General features: G+C 38.7%; 1 protein-coding gene across 1 annotated transcript in view; it reads right to left on the reverse strand.

The window, feature by feature from the left end:
• Nucleotides 1–7,163, reverse strand: part of Stt3b (STT3 oligosaccharyltransferase complex catalytic subunit B) — a 94,848-nt gene extending 87,685 nt beyond the window's left edge. Inside the window, exon 1 of the mRNA XM_005317313.5 lies at nt 6,392–7,163. Coding sequence (XP_005317370.1) covers nt 6,392–6,705 — 314 coding nt within the window. The 5' untranslated portion in view covers nt 6,706–7,163. The remainder of the gene's footprint in view (nt 1–6,391) is intronic.
• Between the last annotated feature and the right edge of the window lie 18,508 nt (nt 7,164–25,671).

Raw genomic sequence — 25,671 nt, forward strand, 5'->3', positions numbered from 1 at the left:
TGATTGCTCAAGTAAGATGGTGTAATAATTTAACAAGTCAGTTTCTAGTCATGATCCTTTCCTCCAATTTCATTTGGTTAATTGGTTTGATGCTCTTAAGGCAAATCTGGCCAGCAACAATCAGGTACATGGTTTTTCCTATCACCGATTCCAAATTAATAAATTTCACACAAAAGTTCCATTTATTCCCACATCTAAACTTGAATTGTCAACATTTCCAACACTGTCAATGCAAAGCGAATGGTAACAGAAAGTAACCTCCCTTCATCTGCTCAAGTAACAATTTTCAAATAACCTCTCAAAAACACTCTAATGCAGAAGGCCAAAGAAAATGAAAACACAATCTAGCCAAGCTACAACAGTATTAAATCTTCAGTATTTCATCCCTCTGTTCTTCAGCTTCTTTTCCAGAAAGCAAAAAGGGAGGTAGCTAACAAATACTCCAAAAAACCCATTAAGATATTGAATTCTGAGTCTTCTCTGAAAGTTCAATTATTTGCTTCATAATCCCTTTGGCTAGCTAGACTGGCTTAATACCTCCAATCTCATTACTATGAACTTTCACAGACAAAACAAATCTAAACAAAAACAACATTCAACTGGATTCAATCATCTATTCCTATAATCCAGCTACTCCCTTAAAAGTCCTGTTTCTGAAAATTTCCTGGTCATTCCAGTTAAATAACTTGAAATATCATTAACTCTCCTTTCTCCCCTATATTAAAACAATCAAAATAATTAACCATCATTCGACTAGTGAGCTTAGTTAGCTAGAGGAAAGACTGGGTATTTTGATAGGCCAGTATGTTAAGAATTAAATTAGAGAAACTGATTGAAAAACATAAATAAATGGAGGACATTTTCATTTAAGCCTGCGTTGGAGGCAAAGAGTACAGTAAAAAAGAACATACACTTTGGAGTCAGGCAGACCTGTTCTTTTCATTCCTTGTGGAGAATACTTAACTAAAACATATTTTGTCTATGGAAATAAAAGCTGCCCCGCCATCTCCTCAATTCTAAGATACAAATTGTAAAACACTATAAAAACTTTGATCTACCATTCAGAACATATAGTTAAGTTATCCTACAACACCCAGTTCCACAGAAAGAAAAAAATGGTTATAGGTGATATGGTCAATTTAATTAGTGTAACAATCATAATCCTTCAGAATTATTTATCTACAAACAGCAAACTTGGACAACATAAAAGGCATTCATACAATTTATGCACAAGTTGTATTCCAAAATATGTTTATGTCTTTCATTTGACAATATGAAAACATTTTTCCTAAGGCATAAAATTCTAATAGTGGCTAGGCATTTCCAGTACCAAGCCTATAAATGCCAATTAACCTACATTTATCTAAAATATGGGAATCTCTGAAGCAACTGTTCCTACCTGTCCCAACACTTATCTCCACCTAAGACCACCTCCCCAGCTCCTCCTACATTGCCAATTCCATCAATATTTGAATCCTTGGAAATTATTCATGGTCAGAGAAGTTTGGTAAGGTGAGGACACTTCTCAGAAAAGTGATTTTAAAACCAAAAATCACCCATCAGATTCAAATAAAGCAGAGAGGTGGAGACAAAATAGTAAGTTAATCATTTATATTCTTTCTCCTTTCAGTAACACAAATTTGTTTCACACAGTACATTTGCAGGTCCTGGACTATATATATTGAACTTCAAGTTACTAACCAAAACCTGGATGGATGACAGTAGGGATAGAAACAATATTTATACACATGGTATGTTTAAATGTTTCAGAAAACAAATGCTATCCAGAAATAAGAGATTTTTTATCATGGAGTTGAGGAACAAGGATAACATTCCTCATATCAAAGTAAACAATGCATGACCAGTCTTTAAGCAGTATTTAAAAGCAGCAATGAACAGAAATAATAAAACAAAGTAAAATATTAACTGAAGAATCTAGGTGGTGTGTATCTTTCCATTTTCCTGTATGTCTGAAAATTTTCATAATACAATCATTTGGCAATAAATAAGTCTGTTTGTTGAATTGTGGTGGTTTTGTAATTCAAGTTATCAGCAGTCTTATGGAGCCCTAAAATCACTGTTTTCAAAGTAAACAAACTGAAAAAAACGTGATTTGGTCATTCAGAAACATTAACCTTTCCAATCTTTCTTAGAGAGTATATGTGTACTTACGAATACTAAGATATTATAATAGAGAAATTTTAACATTTTTCTATACACTCAATGCTTTTTGAGAATATAAAAACTGGAGATCAGGCTGCTAAGTTATCCCCATATTCATAAAAACTAGGTCAGAGCCAATAACAGAAATTCTTACTTTTGAGTTTCTAATGCTTATTCTACAACCAATGTTGTCTTTATGTATACTACTCATGGCAATAAGGAGCTTGCAGTCCTACCCAAGTTAGCCCTCAAGATATAAAAACCCTAAAAAAAGGTTTGAAGGTCTTTGATGATAGATCCTAACTACCCCAGGACCTATTATATGCCTCATGAAATCCATGATTACTACTTATGGGAGTAACATTACTGAAAGCGGAAGGTCCAATCTCAACATCTATTTCAACAACTCAAGGCACCTCCCCTTCTTCCCACTATGCATACTTGCAACTTTGTTCTCAGAAGCTCAAGGCCTGAAAATATTTTAAATTACAACAAAATCAGTGACAATATACCTGTTTTGAAGTGCAGCTGGACTGCTGTTGCTAATGATCCCACAGTCAAAATTACTTTTTAAGATTTGGGGGCGTTTTTCTAAAACTTGTTTTGTTACCCATTTTGTCTTCTTCAGAAATAAGGTCAATAGCATCTTATTGTCATCTGCAAAGTGAAGAAAAACATGGAGACCTCAAAGTACAGGAAGTAGTCCCCAATTTACAAACAACTTATGTTCCAAGGCTTATCACTTCTTTGAAAACATGTTTGTACCAATTAACCTATTTCTACATAGTTTCTATGGAAACTTTACATTCCAACTTTTGACTCTTAACTAAAACTTTGAGCCCTGTAAAAGGCATCTGCTGCCTTTTTAATTATTACAGACAAAAAGCTAAGGTTCAGAGAATTCTCTTTCTCTCTGGAGAATCCACTATATAACCTGTAAAGTTAAAGAACAGGGTAGCTTTCCTGACACAGGGAGTTTTTACATTGCTTCTGTGGAAAAAAGCTACCACAGTTTAACAAGATAATAACTACTGTGGGAAAGGATCTAGGTATTTAATGTACAAGCATGAATAGTTACAATAAAAATATGCAGAAACTAAACCTGAATTGTCAACAATAAAAAACAATTTGCTCTAGATAAAAAGAAGATAGGTGCTATTTAAATTAGTTCATCAACCAAATTTATGGTACCTGAAGACAACATAATCTCAAACTGATTCCTCATGACCAACTGAGAAGGAAGCAAAATTATTGAAGAGGGGAGGAAATTGTAACCAAAAATGTTGCCAAGTTCTAGAAAAAGGCAATGTACTTTAATTCAATAAGTATGCATTATTTAAGATTTATAAAATAACTTGGGTGATAAAGTTAAGAAACAAGTATAACTTTGTCAACAAGTCACTTTTGGTAGCTAACTCTTGAGTTTCCCAAAATTTAAGTACTACTATAAAATTTATAGAAACAACTTGCAGAGAATAAGTTCACTAAAGACTTCAGAAATGAAATCAGACTTGGAAAAAGGGGCTGAGAAAGATGTGGGCAGGCCAAAATAAATTGGTTTACATATACATTCTCAAAGGAACATTTAAATATTATGAAAGGTTCATTGCTATATGACAAGCAACTCCAAGCTAGTAATATAACACTAGAGTGGTTACTAGAGTGGTTAGACTGAAGACCTGTTAAAATGTTGGGGTTATTAGTAGCTTTAGAGAAAAGCTGCTTTAAAATCCAAACAGGTAATCTACACAATCCCCTCTTTGCATTTTTTCCCCAACAAGAATGATGACAAAAATGAGACAAAAGAAAGAATAACATGCCTATTTGAGATCTTCAAAAGATATGAAAAGAAAAATCAAAGTGGGCAGACAAGGGTTTTAGTTTTTTTTTTTTAAATTGGAAACCTGGTTCTCTCATTAAGACACCTGAATTAGCCATTATAGGTGAGTCATACTGACAAATTTTCATTCACAAAAAGTATAGACAATTCAATTACTACATATATTGGTTTACTACTAATAAGAATGATCTAACATTATAAGCATAAACATTTCATCAAGAATATAATAAACATGAATATTAAAATTCTCTTAATAAGCAGAATACCTAAATTAAGCAGGTCTTTAAGACTGAAAAGATGTATGTACTTTTTGATTAGTGGATATGAACTAAAATTCAAATGATACAGACTTACTAAAAGATAAATAAGAAAATACATAGAAAAATACAAGCAATACAGGTTTTTATGTTAATGAAAAAGGATTATGCCTTGAAAACATTCTTGAAACAGGAGAAAGACGGCAACTTTTAATCCTTATTCCTTTTTTTTAAAGCAGTATTTAAGCACTTTGTAAAGTAATCTAATAAGGCTATCCATGATTACATAATTCAATTTTAGTAGTAAACTTTGGCTGATGGTATAGATTTCTAATCTTCCTGCAAAATAAGGAAAAAAATGATAAAAATCATCTCATCATTCAGTTGTGAAATTTGTCTGCAAAACAATTTCAGCTTCAGAGTTCCTCTTAAATAGTTCTCAGGATTCCTTGTAAAAATGTTACTTTGAAAATATTTAAAAATTACTCTCTGGAAATACTAGTTACAACTTTTGTTAGCCAACATGTTTGATCAACCATGCACTTCTGCTTTAATCTGAAAAGACATAACTTTCTCTTTTCAAATTGTTCAGTAAATACCAGAAGTTTTCATTTTCTGGTTCTAATTTCATTTTATCTAATTTGCTTAAGTGTTTCAAAGCTAAGACTACCGAAGTATGCTGTGTCTAGTGAGTGAGGTTTTGCGGACATTCTTAGGCTCATAATTAATCCACACCAAAATATTCCTTCTGTGATTTCAAATAACAAAAAGGTTGTAAAAAAAAAGAAAACTAGAGTTAAAAAAAAATAAAACCTCTAAAATGGGATTAAAAATGTCTCACAGAATGACAAAGTAATTAACTGTTTATCTACATTGAATTCTCCATGAGTGGGCCCCTCTAATAGTCAATATATGTTGTAGTATGAATTTCTCTCTTCATAAAAGCAGAACCCATATCCAATCTTAATATAAGTTAGCCCCCAGAAGACAATCTATATTTAGTGATTCAACAAGATTATCTATGTATTTCAAATGATAAAACATTCTAAAGTTTAATAAGGTCTAATTAAAAAGATTAAATCAAGGCTGATAGGGCAACAAGATGAATTAAATTAGCTTAAAAGACAAGTCTCAGGTGGAAAAACTTAACTCAGGTTGGCAAATTGGGAAAAAAGTTAAAGCAATCTTCCTGCCTAGATAACACTATCTAATTTAGTACACTGGTCTGTGAGTTAAGAGTCGAGTAATTTCCTAAAACACTCGGGTAGTCCCTTACACTAAGAGCAACTTCGACACTATAATCTAGGGCTCCTATTCTGTGGTACTATTTGTTCTCTTATCCACAAACCTTCCTGCAGACACCGATAAAGGAACTAATGCAATGCTTTCGGAAACTGTGCATAACACACTGAAGGTGACAGTTTGGCTAACAGAATAATGATCTTGCTCTAAAAAGCAACCCGAGATGATTGTGGAACAGTGAGGTGCTGAGCGCACTTAATAGGGCCTTGAAAAAAGGCCACTCCTGAAAATACTTAATGCTGAATAAATGAGAGTCGCTGGCTTTCAGATCACTTTCAGGGATATTATTTCCTTTTCTACAACACTCCATTCTCCTTTTCCCTGCTCGTATGAGAGCAAAAAAAAAAAAAAAAAGAAAAAGAAAGGAGTAAAACTGCAAGGCTGAGCAGACGGGGTTCTGGCACATCTAGACTCACCTCCAGCGTTAACAGGGCAACCCCAGGCCGATCCCATCCCAACTAGCAAAAACGCGCCCTCAAAAAAATGAAAGAGCACGCGAGCCCCGGGCGGGGAGCGCTAGGAGACAGCCCCCAGTCCGCGGAGGAGACCCACTGACTCCCGGCGCAGCGGGTCGGAACTCTGCGCCCAGAGCGGCTGCGCCCACCCTAGCGGCTTTGGTCGCACTGGCCCTGCCGAGGGTCAGGCTTCCGCTTCGGGACCCCGACGCCCCGCCTCGGGCTGCTCGGTGTAAACTTCGCCCGCAGCTCCCGGACCGACGTCCGCCGCGGCCGGGACGCGAGCGGGGCCAAGACCCAGAGAGTCGCGGCAGGCAGAGGCGCCGTCCCGCGTCCCCCGGCCGCGGGCGGGGGAGGGGCAGCGGGGTACTTACCACGGGTCGAACTCGTGGATGATGCTCTCGAAGCGGATGACCGCGAAGAGCCGCGAGCTGAAGCCGGCAAGCCAGGCCAGGAAGAGGATGGTGAAGGAGAGCAACGACTGCCAGCCGGCCGGCTGCGACAACCCCCCGGACAGCCCCGCGGGGGCCGATTTCGGCGGCGCCGCGCCGCCCGCCGCCTTGGACGCGCTCTGGGCCCCGGGTCCGTGGTGGCCCTGCCGGCTGTTCCCCAGGGCCATGAGACCGCTCCAAGGGGACGAGTTGAGCGACGACTTGTGCTTGCTCTCCGGGGCCGAGGGCTCCGCCATGTTGTGCCCCGGCGGCGGGTCTTGCTCTCCTCCGCGGCCGCGGCCGCCGCCGCCTGGTGCGAGGGGTGCTGGGCGGGGACCCGGAGGAGGAGGAGGGAGAAGAGGAGGAGGAGGAGGAAGAAAAGGGAGGAGGAGGGAAGAGCTCAGTGAGCTCCCGCCCTCAGCGCCGCGAGGCCGGGGGACGGGGGGGTGGAGGCGGCGGCGGGGAGTCTCCGCCTCAGCAGCGGCCGCGACCGCCGCTCTCTCAACCCAGATGGCCCCAGCGCCCCACTAGCCATCCGTATCCCCAGTGCAGATGCGGCGGCGGCAAAAGCAGACGGGACGAGGGTGCCAGAGAAGAAGGAGCAGACGGAGGCGGCACCACAGCTCGGAGAAGCAATGACATTCTCTCTCACACCCGCCGCCCGCCCAGCGGAGAAGAGCAGGAGGAGGAGCCCCCCGAGTCCAGGCGGAGCTCAGGCAACCTCTGGCTCCGCCCCCGACCCAACAGGAACTGGCCCCTCCGCCTGTCACAAAGCGACAGGTCCGTTAGGGGGCGGGCCCAGAACCGTGGCACCCACCAATAGGGGTGAGTGCTGAGGCGGGGTTTGGCCCAACGGTCCTCCTCCTCCCCCTCCTCTCCCCCTCGCGGCCTCGCGCCCATTCGCCCCAAGCAGCAGAGCTGCGCGGCTACGGCTTCATTGTCAGTTGAAAGACGCGGTTTCGTGCGCGTGTGCGGTCTACGAGGAAAGGCGCTAGGCGGCTCTGCTCGCTTCACAGAGCTAAGCCTGGCCTACGGATCGGGAGGTGGTCAAGCACAGCCGAGCAGCCCCCGCCAAGCCCGGTTAAAGGGAAACAAGAGCGCTGACCGATAGGGCGCTCACAGGCTTTCCGCGGTCGTGACTTTTAACCCGCTCTGTGCGGAGCGCCCACCACGTGACAGCGCGCAGGCGCGCTGCACCAGCCCTGGGCGCGTGGTTCTGGCCGCCGGGCTCAACTGCCCAGTTGCCCCGCACCGGGCGCAGGTGGTGATCCCGCGGCTGCAGTGACACTGCCGCGCCAATTGCGCCACATGTTTAGCCCCCCGTGAGCGTCACACGGGAGCTAGGATCCCAGAGAGGACCGGTTTACCGGTGCGGACAACTTGGAGCCGGCAAACACACCTAGCTCCAGAAAGACCTAGCAGGGCAGGCTAAACACTACCTTCTTTCTCCCTTTTTCATTTTTTATATTTGCTAATAGCAAAAGTAAAGTCTGTTCACAGAAAACCTGGGCAAATGCAGGAATTCATTGTTAACTGTACACATTCCTAGACTATCAACTGTTACCAAGTCTTACTTTAGTAAATAACGGAATGAAAATCCCTGTACACGAATATTTGAATATCTAGGTTGTATTTTTACACCTCCCTTCACTTTCCTCACACCTCCTCCCTCAACCCCCCCCCTAAATAAACTATTAATGAGTAGACTAAACCCAGGATAAAATGAATTTAAGTGGACCAGCTGAGAAACTAGAATTGCTCAGATTTATAAGCCCCACGAAAGGCGCAGAGCTTGATGTATAATCATTGCTCAGTAAATACTTGATTAACTTCTCACGTACATTCGCAGTTAATTGTCCATTTTATTAGGTATGTAACACCTGGATTTAAAAGGGTGTATTTTACCAGTAACTTTAAAGCACTTAATTATTTTCTTAAATTATGTGAATTTTTAAAATACAAATTGTGTTTAGTTGGTCTTGTCAAAATGTTAGATAAATTTTTTAAAAATGTACCTAGTTTGAGGTGGCTCTTTGAAACTAATGGATGTAGCTACCCTTTTAACCTGCTAAGTGATTAACTATTCTCATTTGCATACAAAATAGTCATATTTAGAGTGAAAAGTTTCCTAGAAATAGGCTTTCTAATCACCAGTTTACTAGCCAACATTTATTTATTGACATCTACATTTTGATGAGAATTATGATAGAATATTAACCAATCCCTTTGTACAGAGAAAAGTAACATGCTTTGTACAGAGAAAAGCCCACACAGTACATGCTAAAACTACAGCATTTAGAGTATGTTTTTTATCCATGTTCCATGAACTAAAGCTCCATTGGTCTAAAATAAAATTTATTTTGTTTTTATTTTAACTTGTATGAATATTTCTGTTTAATTTTTTTATGTGTAGACATTCCCTGGTGAGTTCTACATGATCTTCTTTTGCTTCCTTTGTTGGGTTTTTAATGGCCAGAAGCTTGTTCTAAAAAGTGACAAGTCTTGGTTCAAGTTCCAAATTATTGTTTATTAGCATGTAATGCTGAACAAGGAGCCTGCATAGATTGCCTTTCCTACACTTAAAGTCAGTTGTTGAAATTGAGATAGCTTATCTAAAGACACTGTAGAAAATTATTAACAGGCATACATGCAAATGCTGAGTAATGGTAAAGATAAAAACAATATGGAAATCCTTTTATTCTTAATATCCACTCACTCATTCATTGAGCAAATAATTATTGAGCTCCTCCTTTATGCTAAACACTGTGCAGGCACTGGGATGCAACAGGAACCTAAGAGATATGATTCCAGCCCTTACAGAGCTCACAGCTGGCCCTAGGAAATGGACACCAACTGAATTATCAGTATTAAGTACCAGAATGCAATGTGACAAACACTCTGGAAGGCCCTTACATGGGTGGTTTGATCTACATAAGGCTGGGAAACTACCCAGAGGAAACAACACTTATGGTGAGGATGAATGGACCAGGGGAAGAAGAATGGAAAGAGATTCAGACAGAAGCACACACAAAGGCCCTTTATGGGGCAAGGAAGGCAAGTCCAAGGAACCCAGAGAAAGGATAATATAGTTGCAAAACAGACAGTGGGACCAGATAGGGCAGGTCATGTTAAGAAGTGGAGTTTTGTTTTTATGTTATTTTTATTTTATTTTATTTATTTGCTTAATTTAAACCTGAAAATATTAGGAAGGCATAAAGGGCTTTCAGCTGGGTGTGATGTGTTTAGAGATGAAGTGAAAGAGTTGATCAGCTGTGTGTTTTTAAAGACTACTGAGGCTACAGTGTGGAAAGCACTTTGGAGAAACCCAAAAGAAATCTCACTCTAGAGATTATTTTTATGAGGAATTTATAACTGTAAGATCATGAAGGAACCCTTAGAAATAAGTTGCAACATTGTGAATTCTTAATTCCCAGCCTATCTACACAGAAAAATGGTTTCCAGTTTGTGCAGGAAGCTTCAGTGTGTTTGCTTCTATGTACTTGAGCTTCTTGATCTTACTAGATGCCTAGGTCCTCCCAGAGTACATATCTCTAGAGAGTCAGTCAAACACTAAGATTGAAGCATGTTGAGTAGGGTGGTGTGACATCAAGAGGCCCAGTTCTATTTGCGTACTTCTGGGGAGAGGTAGTATTTAAACTAAAACTTGAGGGACAAGCAAAAGTTTACAAGATATATCAGGAAGAAGAATGCTAGCCTTCTAAACAGGAACAAGTTTTTAAATTAATATGCAAAATTCAGTATTAACAAGGGTGTATTGGGAGATGAAACTGTAAGGGAGATAAGAACCAGATTATCAAGGACTTGTCTGCCTGGTTAGATATTAATCTGTAAGCAGCTGGGACCCATTGAAACATTTTGAACAATAACATGATCAGACATGGTTGATGAAAGAAAAAATTCTAACAGCAGTATAAAGGATATATTGGAAAGGGTGAGAATAGATGCAGGGAGATCAGTTAGAAGACATTTTTTAGAAGGTTAGACAGGAAAATTAGATGCCAAAGCAGGGATGGTAGGGCCAGAGAGGAGAGGACTACTAATAGGAGAGGCATAAAGAAGGAAGAATTCAGATGTTAATGGTATGGACAAGATAAAGGAAGTTGGGGTTAGAATGGATCTGGAGTTCCTGGGTTGGTCAATAGAGTGGAAAGTGGTATCTCAGAAATGGGGAGTTCAAGACAAGGAGCAGATGTGAAGAAAGGATTATCAGGTCATTTTTTTTGGGGGGGGGAGATAAAGATTTAGAACTTAATGGCCATGAATGAAATTTTACTGGCATCAGAAAAATTAGAGAAGGATTGAGGGTAGAGGCCTACAGAATTCCCAAATTAATAAGCTAGATATGACTACAGAAAGCTCAAGATGAAGTAACCAGAGAAAAGAAAATCTCTCTCTCTCTCTCTCTCTCTCTCTCTCTCTCTCTCTCTGTGTGTCTCTCACACACACACACACACACACACACACACACACATACACACATGCACACAGATATGAAATGAGATCAGCAGCAATAGAGGGTTCTGAGAGGTGCAATGTCACACAGCTAAAAAGGGTGTCTTTCTTTTGGCAACCAGGAGTTCATCAGTTTCTTTAATGAGATCAATTTTAGTGGAGTTGAGTGACTCCATTCTTCTGAGTTACCGCCTTTAGCAAGCCACTTCATTTCTCTGTGCCTAGATATCTTCATTTCTACACTATGGATAAGGAGTATATCTTCCTCTTAAGATTGTATTAAGGAATAAATGAATCAATATATGAAAAGAACTTAGAGCACCTGATACAAAGGAAGCATTCACTATGTGCTGGTTATTAACAGTATTATTGGGATTACTACCATATCCAGAACAATGGCAGATGGGCTATGAAGACTGACCTCCCTGGATATTCTTAAAATAATCCTCCCTGCCTGAACCTATCTGAATACTTCTTTGTTTGTTCTTAAGGTGGAAAGTGCTTGCCTCAAATAAAATAGTACTTCAAAATGACTGAAATACCTGCTGCATAGGTCAATGGACATATAAGGTGGGAAGGAAACCTTGAAATGTGAGTGTGATAGGTAATTTTTAAATGGCTCTCCATGGTCCTTAACACCTGGAATTCATCCCCTATGCAATAACTTCATCTTATGTCTAATTTCATTCCTTTGAATATGAAGTAGTAGAATTGCTGGATCATATGGACTTCCTGGTTAAAAAAAAATGTGGCAAAAGTGAAGGGAATGCACATTGGAAATTAGGTTATATTATATAAAACTTGCCTCTCCTCTCCTTTTTCTTTTCTCCTTCTCCTTCTCCTTCTCTCTCTCTCTATTTCTGCCCTCCTCTGTCTGCCTCTCTGCACCTACCCACTACCCTCTAGAAAAAAAAAAATTGTGAATAGCCCTATAAAGAGGTCACATGTGGCAAGAAACTCTGTCTCTGTCCAGCAACCCACAAGTAGCTGAGCCCTGACAACACAAGAGTGAGTTTGGAAAATCTCCCATAGTCCAATTGTGAGATGACCGCAGCTCCAGATGGCACCTTGACTATAGAGAGACACCCTGAGTCAGAGGACTTTGATAAGATACAAGATTCCTGACCCCAAGAAACTTTGAAATAATACATATTTCTTGTTCTGAGCCTCTACTTTGGAGTATTTGTTACACAGCATTAGATAACAGAGTGGGAGTAAAGAATGTCAAGGTTATCAGCAACTGTTCTCTTGTAATTTTCCTGAGAATATACCAAATAACCTACAAGGATGACAAGAAGCATTCCTACTATCACCTGCTTACTCAATGCCCTAAGGAACACTCATTCCACAAGATACCAGAGGAGGGGATTCCTTACCAGTCAAATTACATGCTTTATTTCACCCTCAGAAATTCATGATCAAACAACTTGATTTAAAAATGGGCAAGGAATTTAAATAGAAATTTCTCAAAAAAAGGCATATAAATGTTCAACAGGTATATGAGAGAAAAAAGTATTCAACATCACTAATCATCAGGATAATTCAAGTCAAAACCATCCAAGAGATCACTTCACGCCAGTGAGAATGGCTATCTATCTGGTCAAGAAGACTAAAACTTACACATGCTGGCAAGAATGTGGAGAAAATGGAAAGCTTCCACACTGTTGTGGGAATGTAAATTAGTAGAGCCATTATGGAAAATAGTATGGAGGTTCCTCAAAAAATTAAAAATAGAACTACCATATGATCCAGCAATTCTACTACTTCATATCCAAAGGAATGAAATCAGTATGTCAGGAATACATCTGCACTCCCATGTTCATTCCAGCACTATTCACAATAGCCAAAATATGGAAACAACCTAAGTCTCCAACTGCTGAATGGATAAAGAAAATGTGGTCCACATACACCTTTGAATACTATTCCACCATAAAAAAAAGAATGAAATTCTGTCATTTGCAAAACATGGATGAAACTGAAGATCATTACACGATGGGAATTGAGTCAGGCACAGAAAGACAAGTACTAGAAGATCTCCCTCATGTGAAATATCAAAATGTTGATCTCATAGAAGGTGAGAGAAGGATGGGTTACTAGAGGCCGGAGAGAGTAGCAGGTTGGGGAGAGAGAGATGGGGAAAGTCATTAGGTAATAAGTTATAGTTACATAGGAATAAGAAGTTCTGATATGCTATGGCATAATAGGGTAACTATAGATGACAGTTGTATAGTGCATATTTTTAAAAGCCAGAAGGAAGGATTTTAAATGTTTTCACCATAAAGAAATGATAAATATTTGATGAGATATGTTTAACCTGATTTAAACATTAAACAATGTATACACTAATGATAATGAGAAGTATAAAATGTTTTTGAAACATCACATGATACCCCATTAATGTATACATTAATACTCCATTAATAATATATAGAGTAGTATATATAGTTTTTAAGGTTTTAAGTATTTTTTTGTTTTAATTAGTTACACATGACAGTACAATGATCTTGACATATCATACATTTGAATCAGATGGAATATAATTTCTCATTTTTCTGAGTATACAGGTTGAAGAATTACATTGGTCATGCAGGTTTTAAGTATTAATGAAGAAAAATGGAAAATAATTTTATGAAAAACATATCAATACTGAATGCTTCTGAAAAATCCTTCAATAGTTTGATTTTTCCCAGCATAGCCCAAATATGTTTGACTCTCTGATCCCTTTTCCTCATAATGCTAGTTAACAGAAGGTGAAATATCTAGTTCTCGGAACACATTTTGGAAAACACTGCATGAGAATAAACTTGGCACTTTAAACTCAATTCTCAGAACTGGAATCCCTTTCCTATGGCCAGGTAGTTGAGAGTTGGGTACTAGAGGAGGTCTTGCTACTAAGTCAAGCGACTTTGGGCAGTCACTGAAGCTTCCTGACTACTTCTGTAAAAATAAATAGAGCTGCTTGACCTTAAGCTCCACATAGTTCTGCAAGTCTATGAGGTCATTGTTGGTGTCCACTATGATAGCATAATTGTATTTTATTTGGAACATACAAAATTAATAAGGTGAATAGTAAAGTTAATCTTTTTGTCAAATTGACCCATTCCCAACTTCCCATGGGAGGAATTGCTAAAAACGTAATGGAGACTTCTGGGTGGGAAAGAGATGAAGGCAACATCTATTCCTGTAGGGAATATGAAAAGAAACAATACCTTCTAATTTATAATACAATAAAATTTACATTTGCAACTTTTTCTGTGAAGGGCCACACAGCACAGTAATTATTGTCAGCTTTGTGGGTCCTACTGTGTTAGTCTTCTACTCAACTCCACCATTTTAGTATGAAAGTAGCCATAGATAATACGCAAGGGAATGGGCGCGGCTATTCTCCAACAAATGCAGCCACTCCTGCAGGCCAGTTGTTCACCCTTGTGGTCGAGGAATACGGTGATTATTATGATCTGATCTAGATTAAAATCCAATGTGAAGCAAAGGATGTTCTGTACCATGATCACAGACAGAAGGATTAAGAGCTGTGTCTGGGCACTTAGCAAGGATGTTTTCACACAGTGATTGGCTTATCACTAAAGAATAGGTAGAATTTTGACAAGTGAGACCTGGGGGGTGGAAACAGTATATTAGAAGCAATGTAAAGGATTCTTGGGCATGAGCCAGTTATCTAGAGTTGAAATACATTGCCACATGAGATCTTTATTTTTTTTAACCATCAAAACAATGACACAATTCAGTTTTAGATTTCATGTTATAAAAGCAAACTGATTTTTCATTTTTTGTACTCAGAAAGTTCACATTTCTATGCCCATTATCTTACAGTTTCCAAAGAAGGAAGGTGTATCAATTAGTCACACATTTGGCTAAAATTAATAGAAGACTCAAAGGATAGTGGCTTAAATAAATAGGGGTATATTTTCTCCCACAATATGAAATCCCCAAAAAGATGGTTGCTGGTATTGGTTTAGTTGCTCAGCAATGTCTTGAAGCTTTTCTGTCTTTACACTAGATTATTCTAGATAGTCTATCAACAACTCATCTTTAGCCCTTTCTAGAGTCTCCTGTGTGTTGGAGGGAAAAACTGGGAACTATCTTTCCCAGATCCTCTTCTCTGCATTGTTCTACATTGCAATTTATCAATAAGAGGAACCCAGATAATATTTGGAAAACAGAAAAGACAAAAGAGGAAGAAAGAGCAAATATAAGCTGCATAGAATCTTTTTGGCTGATGTGAGAACCAACTACATAGTTGTAGACTAAGATAGTTTGTACAAGCTTTTGGAAATGATTGAGAATTGCGGCAGTTTTCAAGAGAGCTTTTGAGATCTCCTTCAGTCCTTGAGGCTGAAGTTTTCAAAGTCTCTTTTCCTGACTCTGAATTTCAGATGGCAACTTCTCTAATCTTTTTTTCCCATGGTCTTCATTCATGTAAGTAATCATTTTTATATTAAATCCTTTATTCCTGAAGTACCTAGAGTAACTGTTTTCCTGAGTGAACTCAGTGAACCTCACTACGATATTGATTTTCATTCTTTGGACTGTTGCCTCCCTATTGTAAGATAGCTGCTGCAGCTCCAAATATCACATCAGCATTTCAGGCAGAAAGTTAGGAGAAGGGGAGATACCAATCATATATCCTTCTTTTCAAAAGGACAACATTTTCCCCAACAGAATTGTAACAGACTTTCTCACTGACACCACCATTTCCCATGACATTATAAGACATATAAACTATAGCTTTACTTCTCCAGGCATGCCTGGCCTTCCTGAAATATTAACCAAAGAAAAATCCTGAGATTGGGTTCCAGTGGTTTCCAGTGGCTCTGCTTGGCATGACTTAGATCACAGGCCAATTTCTGACCAGGTGCCTTTGCCAATAAGATGAGAAACACACATATTGGTTTAAGCCACACTGGAACACAAGTTAAAGTCAAACTTGTTACAGAAAGGAAGAAAAGACTTGATGGTAGGAAGGAAAAGAGAATTCTTCACTTACCTTCTGGGTCAAAAAGAGGGTCAACTGAATGTAGTTATTTATACTATAGTGTGTTTATGAGACAGAATTGGCACTAAGAATAAAAAATTTGAAGAATGTGTAAAATAAATATTTTAAGAGGTGTGGGGGTAGGGGTGGGGGTGGGTGTGAACAGCTTTCCTTGTTCACTGGTGACTTTATTCAGACCTGACTTCAACCTAGAGCAGAGGTTGGCCAAGTGTTTCTATAAAGGGCCCAACAGTAAATATTTAGGCTTTGTTGCCTCTATGGTTCAACCACTCAGCTTTGCCGCTGTGCAAAAACAGCCGCAGACAATACCTACACTAATGGTTTGGTTGTGTTCCAGTAAAACTACTGAAACAGGCAGTAAGCCAGGTTTAGCCCAAAGCCTGTAGTTGCCAAACCTGAACTGGAATATTTCTCATCCCTGAAGTGATGCAAACTTGAGAGGTAAGTTTTTGCAGTCTTTAGTCAATAAATGATTTTATTATTTTATTTAATTTTATTTATTTTACTTAATTCTATGTGAGGTAATATATTTGTGGTGAAGACTGACTCCCATCCTGTCTCCTGACTGCCAAACCCTTGTTCGTTTTCATCTTTACTGGTAATCATTTTCATTTCCCCCCTTTCTATCCTTAAAACATAATGAACCTATTTTCTTATTTTTCAATTCTTCTTCCATGCTCTATAAACTTCTCTCCATCTTGATTTTTTTTTTTTTTTTGTTTCCCTAAACATTTGTCTTTAAGATCTTTCCACAGCAACTCATGGAGAACTTTTTCATTCCTTTTTATAACTTCATAGTATTGCAGAGGATAGACCACAATTAATTCAACCACCCACTGGTAAATGCTAGGCTGTTTTCAACTTTATGCTATTACAAATAAGGCTATGATGAATACACGGAAACAGAGTGATTTTGCCCAACTACAAGTGTGCTGGTTAGAGAAATTACCATAAGTGATATTTGGTATAAGGCTATCGGTTTGTAGTTTCAACAGGGAAATTCTCTGCCATGAGATTATAACACCTGCATCTCTACAGGATGTGAGGAGACTGTTTCCCAGGGCTCACCAAGGGAGTGTGTTAAACTGTTGACTTTTTCCAACAAGGGAGGTTCACAATGGCAGTTTTGATTTGCATTTCCTTTATGAGTGAGGCTGAGGGTACTTATTTAACATTGAAGGCAGTCTTTTCACTCCTCAGTGAAGCAGAATTACCATCACCAATTGTACCTTCTTAAGCATAATTACTGGAATAGTAGGCTTCCATGTTGTGGAAACCATTAATATGTGTAGTTTTGTTTGCTAGTTGCTCAGAAAATGAGGTCATCTATATTAAATTCATGCAAATCTGTTCTTAAAAAAAAAAAAAAACCACACAACTCTCTCCTGTTCAATTTAGCATATCCCCTAGATTATCTACTCTAGATCATGTACTTCATGAAAGTACCTTTGAAGTAATGAAGGGATTTCGTTTTATGGTGCATTAAGAAATTCAAATAAAAATTTCCTGAAAATAAAGTAATTGTTAGAGAACACCTCCCTTGACAGACACATGATTGTTTCATTTTGCTGTAATGTTAGGAAGTCTTATGCCTTCCTGATGTGGAGCTAAACTGTCTTATCCTGAGTGTTTTACAGGGAGCAGATGAATAAATAGGTTACTTTTGCAAATAATATTTTCTTTCCATGCATTTTAACTACAATTATAATGCTTCAGACGCAGCACCATCACCTATCCTTGTACATATTTTTGTTCTTCATGTTGTTCCAAGCAATCCTAGAATCAGTAACTGCATTATATTTGTAAGAAAATTGATTAAATTATATCCTAATGTGGGTGAATCATAAAATGAGCCAGAGTGAAGTTCAGAGCGGAAGTTTGTAGAAAATGATTTTCCCCCACAGGTGTCAAGAAAACAGGAAAAATGAATTAAAGACTCTCTGGCTTAACAAGAAAATTTAATAGATATTGTGCTTTGGGATTATATACTTAAAAACATCTCCCTACTTCCTTTTTATTATAAATTGTTGATATCTCAAATGTTTAATTTTAAATTGAGGTACAATAAATATTATACTGAAGAAATGTATTCCACTTAATAATTATACAGAACAAATTAATTTACTAAAGAATTAGAAGGGATTTTGTTTGTTATTAAATTAGTGACACAATGAGAAATGTAGGCTACATTAACTAGAAGGTATAAAATAGAAAACCACATTATAATTTGGATAATAAAAACAAAAGGAACTGAAGGGACATATTAATTATAAAAAATTCTAAACATCTAAGGCATCAAGGCTTCTAAATGCATTTATGATTGGGACATTAATTCCAATTCTGATTGTGTGAGATTCTTCTGATGTTTTTGTTTTCAAAGAAGAGTTGTATCTGGGTAAGAGGGTAATGGAGTTTTTTGAAAGGATGTACAGAGGAGTAAAGAGAGACAGGAAGATAACTCTGCAGTTGCACAGCCAGATCTTGTAGAAAACAGGAAGTTATTTTAGGACACAGCAGCTCTGGTGGCTCAACAAAACTCCAGTAGGCCCACAGCATGACCTGTCATCCTGCCTGCACAGGGTAGCTCCCTGTACCAGGCCCAGTCCAGATGCTGACACTACTGTTCTCTGCTGATGATCACCTCTTTTCTCTCCTGCCTTCACCTTACCTCATTCCTTCTTCTCCTAGGCTATTTACTCATGCCTCTTCATGGCTGTGACAGCTCTGTGGCTTCTGATTACTGCCTGCCTTCTCTTGAATATCTGTGTCTCATGAAAACTTTGTGCATCTGTCTTAGATTAGTTTTCCCAGAGGGGGGGCGGGAAAAAACTCAAGTTGAGATTTTGGAGGATTTATTAAGATGATTTTTTAAGAAAGTACCCTCAGAAAAAAAATCAGAAAGGGAGTGAGAAGGTCATGGAAGGTAAGCAGCCAACAAAGAAGCAATCTCAGGAAAAGACCAGGGAGGATCATTTAGCCTAATCTCCGTGAGGGAGTGTCGCAGTGTAAATTCTGCTGCAGGTGTGGAAATTGGAGGCTAGCAGCTGAGAGATTCTTACTCCTGTACAGGTCAGTCACTGGTTAGTGGCTGGGAATGCATGAGCTTTTAGGTACTACCAGCTCCCTGGTTATTGGAAGGAAAAGCCCTCAGGGAAGGGTACAAATGATAAAGAGGGATCTGAGGACCTTGAAGGTGGGTAGTACACTACTTCCGCACTTTTTTCTCAGATTCAAATAGGGCTCAGATTGGTGATCCCAAAGAGAGAGGATCTGATTGGATCAAGAAGTTACCCTCCACTATAAGATACTACTTGTGAGCTATTGTATAAGGCCACATTCTCCATAGGCTACTGACACCTTGCCCTTTAGACCAAGTATGGTCCTTTGGCCCAATCAACTGAGGTTACGGTAGTGATGATGCACGGTCAGGTCATATGTATAATAAACGTCCAGTAGGGGCTGTGGCTCTGTTTTCATGCTGAAGCTTAGAATAACAGAGTAACCAGCCTATACCTTGCATAGTCTGTTCCAGTACAGGCTATCTGATTTTATTTTTGTTTGTTTGCACCTAGATGCTTGATTACTTTGATTTTTGTTGTTGTTGCTGTTGATGTTACTTGTCTTGAAAGTAGTCACCATCTCTTGATCTCTCAGATTTGTTTTTTTGCATGCTTGAGTGTTCTAAATAGTAATTAGTGTTCACATATGAAAATGAAATGAATGTTGGTATTTTCTTGATTTTTTTTTTACAATAATTCTCAAAATAAGACCCCAATCATAACAACATCATTACGTCTCAGGTGCTTATTAAAAATACTAGCCACTTACCTAGTATATCTGGAGTGTGCCCTACTAGCTTGTATTTTCAATAAGCATTCCAGGTAATTTTTTTCAAGCTCATGTCAAAGTTTGAGAACCACCACTTTAAAAATTAATATTATCCTCTTCACTTTACTGTTAAGGAAATTGAAGCTTTAAAAACCTAGGAAACTCACTTGAGGTTTCAAAACAATGAAGGCTTCTCAAAAGTTCTCTTCTATAAAAGGAAGTTTCTGTTGATGCTATGTTTGCAATGTGAAAGTTCAGTTGTTTTAAAAAATGTTTGCTATCAACTTGAAGCAAATTTCCAGGTGTTTATGACTACGTATTGTCTCTGTCTACATCATTTCACTTAAGCTAACTGCAGCCTCCCAGTTGTGTGACTGCAAAATTATAATTTGAGTACTTTTACATCCCTGCTGGAAAAAAAGACTTGAGTGCAGAGCAGCAGCCCAGCAAATCTGGAAGCTAAAGGTGAAAGTGTGGGGAGAAGGGAAAGACGGAGCAGGTCACTCAGCAGTTTTGTTCCAGATCCAGTGATAGTGCATGTTTGGTGAAATGCTAAGAAGATTCAACATTTCATACTTGTTCCATGAGGGTAGGGCAAGGATTGTTGTCCTTACTGTAGGTTAATCTAAGCATATACTTGGAATCTGGATGCTGCTTTTATCCTAGGTGAAAATCAGGAATTGCATGGGGCTGAAGTTCTGCCGTATGCAACATATAGTACAGATCTTTCATTTTCATGCTTGACTGTGTGGAGAAATGGTCACCTCTCTCCATAAAGGCTGATTTGAAACTTTTGGCCAAGTTCTCACATTCAAATGCAAGAATTGGCCTTCTAGCAAAAGGATGAAGCATAGTCAATGCAAATATGATTTCCTTCTGCATTATTATTCTATGGGAAAGAAAACTTTAGAGATAACTTAGTAGATAACAGGGTCGAATTCTAATCCTTGCCAGAATCTGTGTTCCTTCCACTAAATTGTCTTTTTACTTTACTATTGTTATCAACTGAATTATCCCACCATAATTCAGATTTGAAGTTCTAATCCCACTGTGAGTATAACTGAAGATAGGCCTTTAAGGAAGTGATTAAGGTTCTATGAGATCATAGGTCACAGGGTAAACCCCAACCTGATAGGACCAGCATCCTTATAAGAAAAAGAAGAGACACCAGATCTCCCTGCCCCTGTCCCTTTCTCCTTCTCTTTATCTGTCTGTGTCTCTCTTTCCCCCTCTCCCTCTCCCTCCATCCACATGCACCAAGGAAAGGGCATGGGAAGTCATAGCCATCCGGAACTTGAGGAGGAAGGCCTCACCAGGAACTGGCCTGTTGATACCTTGATCTTGAATTTTCATTTTCAAAGAACTGTGAGAAAATAAATTTCTGTTGTGTAAACCACTCAGTTAGTGGTATTCTGTTATGGCAGCCTGAGTAGTCTGAGCACAGCCTGGGTGATCAATACTTTTTCTTTTATGTGCTTTTGCCTACTCTATCATATTCACAGAAGTTTTTGAAATTGCACAATCATAAAAGATTTGATCAGAATAAGTCTGAGAAACTTATTGATACATACATCTCATTTATCTAAGAAAGTCAAGAAATGTGAAAAGAATACCCAGAATTCTTTGAATTTTTATTTTACCTATATTCTGAAATCCATGGGTGTTTAACATAAACATTATGTTTTGTTCTTCTTTATTAATACTTTCTTTTTAAAATAACTTATTTATTTATTTATTTATTTATTTATTTATTTATTTTGTAATGTGGTGCTAAGATTCTAACCCAGTGCCCCTACAGGCAAGTACTCTACCACTGAGCCCCAGCCCCAGCCCCATGTTTTATTCTTATATATGTACTTTATATATGTTTGCTGAAGACAATCATAATATTTTTCCCTATAGTGATGTAGGTTAACCCTTATGAACTAAATCTTAGGAACCTTGGTGCTATGGTTTGGATCTTAAATGCCCCCCAAAAGCCATGTGTTCAAGGCATGGTCTCCAGCTCTTCCTCATGGCTCTGACCCCTTTGTGGCTTGGAAGGTGGCAAAAACTTTAGGAGATGGGGGCGTAATTGGAGGAATTAGGTCATTGGGATGTGCCCTTGAAGGCTCTATTGGGACCTTGACCCCTTCTTCTCTCTCTGTTCAATTCCCAGCCATGCTAAGGTGGGCAGTTTTTGTTTCACCATGTCATGTGCCATGATATTCAGCCTTACCCCAGGCCCAAAGTGATGGGGCCAAAAATCATGGACTAAAACCTCTGAAACCACAAACCAAAATAAATCTTTCTTCCTTTCAAGTTGTTTATCTCAGGTATTTTGTCATAGTAATGGAAAACTGACTAGCACACCTGGGAATCATTGTAAAGACTCATGGCAAAGAACACGGGTATATTATAATCCTACTGCAGGAGAATGATGAATTGAAAACAGTCCAATCTATGAGAAATAGCACTTGTGGTCCCTGGTTATTACAATATAATTTGTAAAAAATGTAGTTTATAAAATTCCACACAATAAATTTATGAGCAAAAGTGAGAATAAATTTCAATATGCTGTACACATTCTCTAAGGTAAGGAAACACATTATTAATTAAAAGTTCTGTATTTCTTGAGCAAAACAAGTCTCTTCATAAAATACCTACTATACTTATATTGAAGTCTTTTTTTTTTTTAATGAGAGAGAAAAAGAAACATTCCTGTTGTGAACTTGCCATTTCAGAAAATTTTAAATTATATGAGGAGTTTCAGTGTTTAGGCATGTAAGCCCAATTTCATTTATGTAATCATGGACTCATCTGTTAGATGTGAATCCAAGAATGCAGACTTTGGAGGTAAAAAACTAAAGAGGCCAATGAGGACTCCAGAGCAAATGACAGAGAACATGTGTTATAGAACTCCAGGAATGAGAGGGAATCTCATATAAATTCCTATGATATAAATCTTACCCCCATCTAGCCAGAATTGAGCACTTTGCTTTTGGTCTACCCAAACTTCCCTTCCGACCCAAATCTTGTTTAACACTGGATTAATAAAAAAAAAAAAAAAAGAATTTTTCTAGTTCACTAGAGTGAAAATCCCAATGTTTGATTTAGTTTCAGAGGCAGCTTGACCAGGGTTCATACAATGTCACCAAACCTCATTTTCCATCACAGCCATCTATTTGGTAGCATTCACCTCCAGGCTGACTCCATTTCCAGACAGGCAGTTAGTTCCATGGGGCTAGCACATCTCCAGCTCTTTCAACATCTCATGTGCAAGTAAGAAAGAATGATACAGTCTTTTTATTTTACAGAATTCCCAGCATCTTCATATAATTACTATAATTATTTTCTGATACTAGAGATGAATCCCGGGTGCTCTTCCACTGAGCTATACCCCCAGCCTTTTTTACTTTATATTTTGAGACAGGGTCTCACAAAGTTGCCCAGGCTGGCTTCAAACTTTTGATCCTTCTGCCTCAGCCTTCCCAGTAGCTTGGGTTGCAGATGGATACCACCATACCTGTCTTCCTCATTACATTTTATTGGCTCCAAGCAGACAATATGTTCCTTCTTGAACCAATCAATCACTATGGCCTGGAAAAAGAACTGTAATGTTTGACTTAGTCTCAGGTCACATGCTTCATTCTAGAATTTGAATGGAGTCCCACCTGGGGCATGTTGAGAATACAGGAAAAGAAGGTTTCCCGTGGGAATTTGAGCTACAGTTAGCAAAAGACAGGAGTGTGGATGCTAGATGCCAAAACAAAAGATATTTATAAAGTAATAGCATATTATAGTCTTGTTTAAGTGTTGTATTGGAGATACTCTTCAGGTGTTTTGTAGTTGTGATTTATAGGAAACTAATAATAAGCCATTCTGAGAAATGTCCCTCACATTCTTTATACACTATGACACTTCAGCTGTTCTACTTTGTATAGTGTAATGCTGAATAATTGCAAGAGTTACCATTTATGGAGCATTTTCTAATTTCAAACAACACCAAAAGCGCCTATTTAATAATCCCCATGTCAACTCTGCCAGGAAAGTATTAGTATCCAAACCTCCAACATGAGAAAACGAGGTTCACAGAGGTCAAATAACTTTTCTACGAATATACAGAAAACATGTCATCTGTATTAATTAGATAATATCAGAAACAAATTAGTCTAATTTCCCAATGGCTTAACGCAACAAAGGTTTGTTTCTCACTCCTGGTTCACATTCAAGTGAGCTTATGAGGGACTTGGTTTCATGGGACCTGGGCTGTCTGAAGTTTTAACATCCCAAGGCTATTCTTTGTGGACCAGGGGGCTTCCTTAATCATCATGCCAGACGAGAGAAAACCAAAGAATGATCCATTGTTTTGTATATATTTTGGCTCAGAGGTGGCCTGTTTCCTTTCCACTTACAGCCCACTGACCAGACTATCCCATGTCCTCATCTGTGCCAGGGCCTCCAAAAGTGTAGAGGTGCTCTGGAGGTCCATTAGGTGGCAAAGTCACATAGCTGAGGCAATCCTGGGTTTTTTCTGACTACAGAATAGGGATTCTGTCCATTAGACCCAAATTTTGACTAGCTACTTTTTATTTCACTGTTCTGAAGTGCCAATTGTTAAAGATTTCCCGATTCTGTAGAATACAATATAAAGTAGAGATAGGGTAGTGATTGAGAGCACGACTCTTAGAGCCAGACTCCCTGAGTTTGTATCCTCACTCTTTGTATTTATCGCCTGCCCTTGGGTGAGTCATTCAACATTTCTATGTCTCCGTTTTGTTATCTGTTTAAGGGGAATAATAATGATATTTATAATAGTGTCTATATCACAGGGCTATCGGGATTAAATGAGTTCACAGAAATAAAGCACAGGACAGTGCTTAATACCATGAATGTTCAATAAATCTTGTAACGATTATTGTAGAACCACTTAGCGTTTCACTGAGAAAAACTGTTCTCCAGCTGCAAAATGTAATTTCAGCCAGAATACTTGGAAACGTGTGTGTTGGGTCACAAAGGCAACCACATAAGAGGGAATCACAGTGTAAACCTCAAGCTACTCTAGGAAAAACATCTCAAAGGTCATATTCAGTGAAAGAAGTTTAGCAGTTTGGTCTTTACTAGTAAAAAAAAAACAACAAAAAAAATTGTGTGTGTATGTGTGTGTACACGCACAGTGTGTGCATGAACACATCTGTATGTGCATGTGGGTGCGTTTTTGTGCAAGGTACGATGTGTAAAGCACCAAGTGTTTGACAAGCACACCATGACATTCAATCCTTCCTTGTGGGTCATGTACATATGCAATATATGGAGACATGGTCTTATATGAATCAAGAAGTAAAACCAAGACTAAAAAATATAGATTTTATTTAATCTACTGTTATTTCACAGGTACGTGTATGTGAGCATTGATGCACGCATGCGCACATGCACACATGCACATTCACAATATGTTCAATCTCTCCTTAATATTGAGGCTTGAAAACATTCCAAGAAGCCGGATTATTTTGCACTCTTGTTCCTTCTTTTCCAAACACTCTCTGGGGAAATTGTGGCTCTGGGCAGGATTAATGAGCACCAACACTTCTTCTCTTCCTCCCCTCCTCTAGGAGTTTGGGGCAAAAAACAATCTGCCAGCACTTTGACCAACATGGACAGCATCTCCCATCTGCCAGCAGCCACTGGATACATATAGCCTGATAACCTGGCTCCCTTTCATTTTGACATCAAGAACCCCACCAAATATTTTTGAGAATAAAATCTTGTTTAGATATGCCAGCACACTCCAAACATCAACTATAAAATCAAATATATTCCTGCTTGAATTTCAAGTTTTTATTGCTCTAAATTGAAAGCACTCATTAAATCCAGGTGTCCACAATCTTCCTGTGCTACATACATAAGAAAAACCCATCAAACTCTGAGT

This window comes from Ictidomys tridecemlineatus, chromosome 2 (assembly GCF_052094955.1).
Source record: "Ictidomys tridecemlineatus isolate mIctTri1 chromosome 2, mIctTri1.hap1, whole genome shotgun sequence".
NCBI classification, from domain to species: domain Eukaryota; kingdom Metazoa; phylum Chordata; class Mammalia; order Rodentia; family Sciuridae; genus Ictidomys; species Ictidomys tridecemlineatus.